The following is a 5,044-nucleotide window of genomic DNA, read 5'->3' on the forward strand; positions in this document are numbered from 1 at the left end:
TTAGGGATTTGGAAGACTGGAGTTTATGAAAATTCCCTAATTTAGGGATTTGGAAGACTGGAGTTTATGAAAACTCCCTAATTTAGGGATTTGGAAGACGAGTTTATGAAAAATCCCTAATTTAGGGATTTGGAAGACTGGAGTTTATGAAAATTCCCTAATTTAGGGATTTGGAAGACTGGAGTTTATGAAAAATCCCTAATTTAGGGATTTGGAAGACTGGAGTTTATGAAAAATCCCCAATTTAGGGATTTGGAAGACTGGAGTTTATGAAAATTCCCTAATATAGGGATTTGGAAGACTGGAGTTTATGAAAAATCCCTAATTTATGGATTTGGAAGACTGGAGTTTATGAAAAATCCCTAATTTAGGGATTTGGAAGACTGGAGTTTATGAAAAATCCCCTATTTATCGATTTGGAAGACTTGATTTTATGAAAATTCCCTAATTTAGTGATTTGGAAGACTGGAGTTTATGAAAATTCCCTAATTTAGGGATTTGGAAGACTTGAGTTTATGAAAGTTCCCTAATTTAGGGATTTGGAAGACTGGAGTTTATGAAAATTCCCTAATTTAGGGATTTGGAAGACTGTAGTTTATGAAAAATCCCTAATTTAGGGATTTGGAAGACTGGAGTTTATGAAAATTCCCTAATTTAGGGATTTGGAAGACTTGATTTTATGAAAATTCCCTAATTTAGTGATTTGGAAGACTTGAGTTTATGAAAAATCCCTAATTTATGGATTTGGAAGACTGGAGTTTATGAAAAATACCTAATTTATGGATTTGGAAGACTTGAGTTTATGAAAAATACCTAATTTATGGATTTGGAAGACTGGAGTTTATGAAAAATCCCTAATTTATGGATTTGGAAGACGGAGTTTATGAAAAATCCCTAATTTAGGGATTTGGAAGACTGGAGTTTATGAAAAATACCTAATTTATGGATTTGGAAGACTGGAGTTTATGAAAAATCCCTAATTTATGGATTTGGAAGACTGGAGTTTATGAAAAATCCCTAATTCAGGGATTTGGAAGACTGGAGTTTATGAAAAATCCCTAATTCAGGGATTTGGAAGACTTGAGTTTATGAAAAATCCCTAATTTAGGGATTTGGAAGACTGGAGTTTATGAAAAATACCTAATTTATGGATTTGGAAGACTGGAGTTTATGAAAAATCCCTAATTTATGGATTTGGAAGACTGGAGTTTATGAAAAATACCTAATTTAGGGATTTGGAAGACTGGAGTTTATGAAAAATACCTAATTTATGGATTTGGAAGACTGGAGTTTATGAAAAATCCCTAATTTATGGATTCGGAAGACTGGAGTTTATGAAAAATCCCTAATTTAGGGATTTGGAAGACTGGAGTTTATGAAAAATCCCTAATTTAGGGATTTGGAAGACTGGAGTTTATGAAAAATACCTAATTTATGGATTTGGAAGACTGGAGTTTATGAAAAATCCCTAATTTATGGATTTGGAAGACTGGAGTTTATGAAAAATCCCTAATTCAGGGATTTGGAAGACTGGAGTTTATGAAAAAAAAACCCTAATTTAGGGATTTTAGGGCCTCAAAAAACTTATACGTTGAATAAGACATATTCAAAAGAGGCTCCTCGGTATACGAACTGAATGACGATGTATCAGTGAGAGGTCTACAAGTTGCTAGTGAGGCTTCTGTTTGAGTGTATAAAGTAGCTAATATTTTGTAAGTTTTCAGCACGGTGTGCTCATCCATGATTTATCAATTGTGTTATGAAATTGGCTCTGATTGATTTTGTTTATATATATATATATATATATATATATATATATATATATATATATATATATATATATATATATATATATATATATATATACACACTCTAGTGTACGTGACCCGTCCAAAAATGTCTTCTAAATATTTAGATAGATATGCACAAGTGCACGCATTCCCCTCTCCCCAGGGTATGACTACTCTATCTACCCCCACCCGAGGGCAGGGGAGAGCTGAGTGTGACCAGAAAGAATATATATATATTTATATATATATATATATATATATATATATATATATATATATATATATATATATATATATATATATATATATATATATATATAGAGAGAGAGAGAGAGAGAGAGAGAGAGAGAGAGAGAGAGAGAGAGAGAGAGAGAGACCTGCTCTTTATTATACAGAGGTGATGTAAATACAGTATACAAACTGTACATAAATAGATTTAGCTGTTAATGTTTGTTGTGTCCCAACCATTAAAACAAAATGCGGAAGGAAATGCTATTAACCACCACTCATTCCCCAGTTGAATGGTTTAAAATGTCCTTTGTTAAAATGTTTATATCGGAAGGACTACAAAAAATATAAAAATAAATATGGAGTGAAAGTGCAGTTGACAGCCCTCCATAACATACGGGTTTAATCACCCAATGATTTCCAGGCCTTTGTGTACTGGAATCCAGGGCATTTCAAAGCATCCGGATTTGTGGTTCCTTTTCATCTGGTATGATCTAATTGTGAGTCCCCAACAAAGCTGGCTGTCTAGACCAATGTTCGTGTGATTTGAGACTAATGTTCGTTTGAGAACAATGTTCGTGTAATTTGAGACCAATGTTCGTGTAATTTAAGACCAATGTTCCTGTGATTCCATGTTCGTGTGATTTGAGACCAATGTTCGTATGATTCCATGTTCATGTGATTTGAGTCCAATGTTCGTGTAATTTGAGACCAATCTTCGTGTGATTTGAGACCAATGTTCGTTTGAGACCAATGTTCGTGTGATTTGAGGCCAATGTTCTTGTGATTCCATGTTCGTGTGATTTGAGACCAATCTTCGTGTAATTTGAGACCAATGTTCGTGTAATTTGAGTCCAATGTTCGTGTGATTTAAGACCAATGTTCGTGTGATTTGAGACCAATGTTCGTGTGATTTGAGACCAATGTTCGTGTAATATGAGACCAATGTTCGTGTGATTTGAGACCAATGTTCGTGTGATTTGTGACCAATGTTCGTGTAATATGAGACCAATGTTCGTGTGATTTGAGACCAATGTTCGTGTAATATGAGACCAATGTTCGTGTAATTTGTGACCAATGTTCGTGTGATTTGTGACCAATGTTCGTTTGAGACCAGTGTTCGTGTGATTTGAGACAAATGTTCGTGTGATTTGAGACCAATGTTCGTGTAATTTGAGACCAAAGTTCGTATAATTTGAGACCAATGTTCGTGTAATTTGAGGCTAATGTTCGTGTGATTTGTGATTTGAGACCAATGTTCGTGTGATTTAAGACCAATGTTCGTGTGATTTGAGAACAATGTTCGTGTGATTTGAGACCAAAGTTCGTATAATTTGAGACCAGTGTTCGTGTAATTTGAGGCTAATGTTCATGTGATTTGTGATTTGAGACCAATGTTTGTGTGATTTGTGACCAATGTTTGTGTGATTTGAGACCAATGTTCGTGTGATTTGAGACCAATGTCCGTGTGATTTGTGGTTTAACACCAATGTTCGTGTGATTTGTGACCAATGTTCGTGTGATTTGAGACCAATGTTCGTGTAATATGAGACCAATGTTCGTGTGATTTGTGACCAATGTTCGTGTAATATGAGACCAATGTTCGTGTGATTTGAGACCAATGTTCGTGTAATATGAGACCAATGTTCGTGTGATTTGTGACCAATGTTCGTGTGATTTGAGACCAATGTTCGTGTAATTTGAGACTATTGTTCGTGGAATTTGAAACCAATGTTCGTGTGATTTGAGACCAATGTTCGTGTAATTTGAGACCAATGTTCGTTAGAGACCAATGTTCGTGTAATTTGAGACCAATGTTCGTGTAATTTGAGACCAATATTCGTTAGAGACCAATGTTCGTGTGATTTGAGACCAATGTTCATGTAATTTGAGACCAATGTTCGTGTGATTTGAGACCAATGTTCGTGTTATTTGAGACCAATGTTCGTTAGAGACCAATGTTCGTGTAATTTGAGACCAATGTTCGTGTAATTTGAGACCATTGTTCGTGGAATTTGAAACCAATGTTCGTGTGATTTGAGACCAATGTTCGTGTAATTTGAGACCAATGTTCGTGTAATTTGAGACCAATGTTCGTGTAATTTGAGACCAATGTTCGTTAGAGACCAATGTTCGTGTAATTTGAGACCAATGTTCGTTAGAGACCAATGTTCGTTAGAGACCAATGTTCGTGTGATTTGAGACCAATGTTCGTGTGATTTGAGACCAATGTTCGTGTAATTTGAGACCAATGTTCCTGTGATTCCATGTTCATGTGATTTGAGAGCAATGTTCATGTGGTTTGAGACCAATGTTCGTATGGTTCCATGTTCGTGTGATTTGAGACCAATGTTCGTGTGATTCCGAATCCGATAGATGACCATAAGTATGATATAGCTTTATTTTTCAATACCATAGGACCCTATTATTATTATTATTATGATTATCATCATCATCATCATCATCTCCTCCTACGCCTATTAATGCAAAGGACCTCGGTTAGATTTCGCCAGTCATCTTTGTTTTGAGCTTTTAATTTAATACCTCTCCATTCATCATCTCCTACTTCGAGCTTTATAGTCCTTAGCCATGTAGGCCTGGGTCTTCCAATTCTTCTAGTGGCTTGTGGAGCCCATCAGAACGTTTGGTGAACTAATCTCTCTTGGTGAGTGCGAAGAACATGCCCAAACCATCTCCATGGATGATATCACCGTATTATTATTATTATTATTATTATTATTATTATTATTATTATTATTAATACTTGCTAAGCTACAACCCTAGTTGGAAAAGCAGGGTTCTATAAGCTCAGGGGCTCCAACAGGGAAAATAGCCCAGGGGCTCCAACAGGGAAAACAGCCCAGGGGTTCCAACAGGGAAAATAGCCCAGGGGCTCCAACAGGGAAAACAGCCCAGGGGTTCCAACAGGGAAAATAGCCCAGGGGCTCCAACAGGGAAAACAGCCCAGGGGTTCCAACAGGGAAAATAGCCCAGGGGCTTCAACAGGGAAAACAGCCCGGGGGTTC

The 5,044-nt window shown here is 36.2% G+C and overlaps 1 protein-coding gene across 1 annotated transcript; it reads right to left on the bottom strand.

The window, feature by feature from the left end:
- Positions 1 to 2,625: 2,625 nt before the first annotated feature.
- Positions 2,626 to 4,315, bottom strand: LOC137637320 (uncharacterized). The gene is made up of 2 exons (XM_068369561.1): positions 3,958 to 4,315; positions 2,626 to 3,380 (listed from the first exon to the last, which is right to left on the bottom strand). The coding sequence occupies exons 1-2, from the start codon at positions 4,313 to 4,315 to the stop codon at positions 2,626 to 2,628; spliced, it is 1,113 nt and encodes a 370-aa protein (XP_068225662.1).
- Between the last annotated feature and the right edge of the window lie 729 nt (positions 4,316 to 5,044).

This window comes from Palaemon carinicauda, unplaced genomic scaffold (assembly GCF_036898095.1).
Source record: "Palaemon carinicauda isolate YSFRI2023 unplaced genomic scaffold, ASM3689809v2 scaffold653, whole genome shotgun sequence".
Classification (NCBI taxonomy): domain Eukaryota; kingdom Metazoa; phylum Arthropoda; class Malacostraca; order Decapoda; family Palaemonidae; genus Palaemon; species Palaemon carinicauda.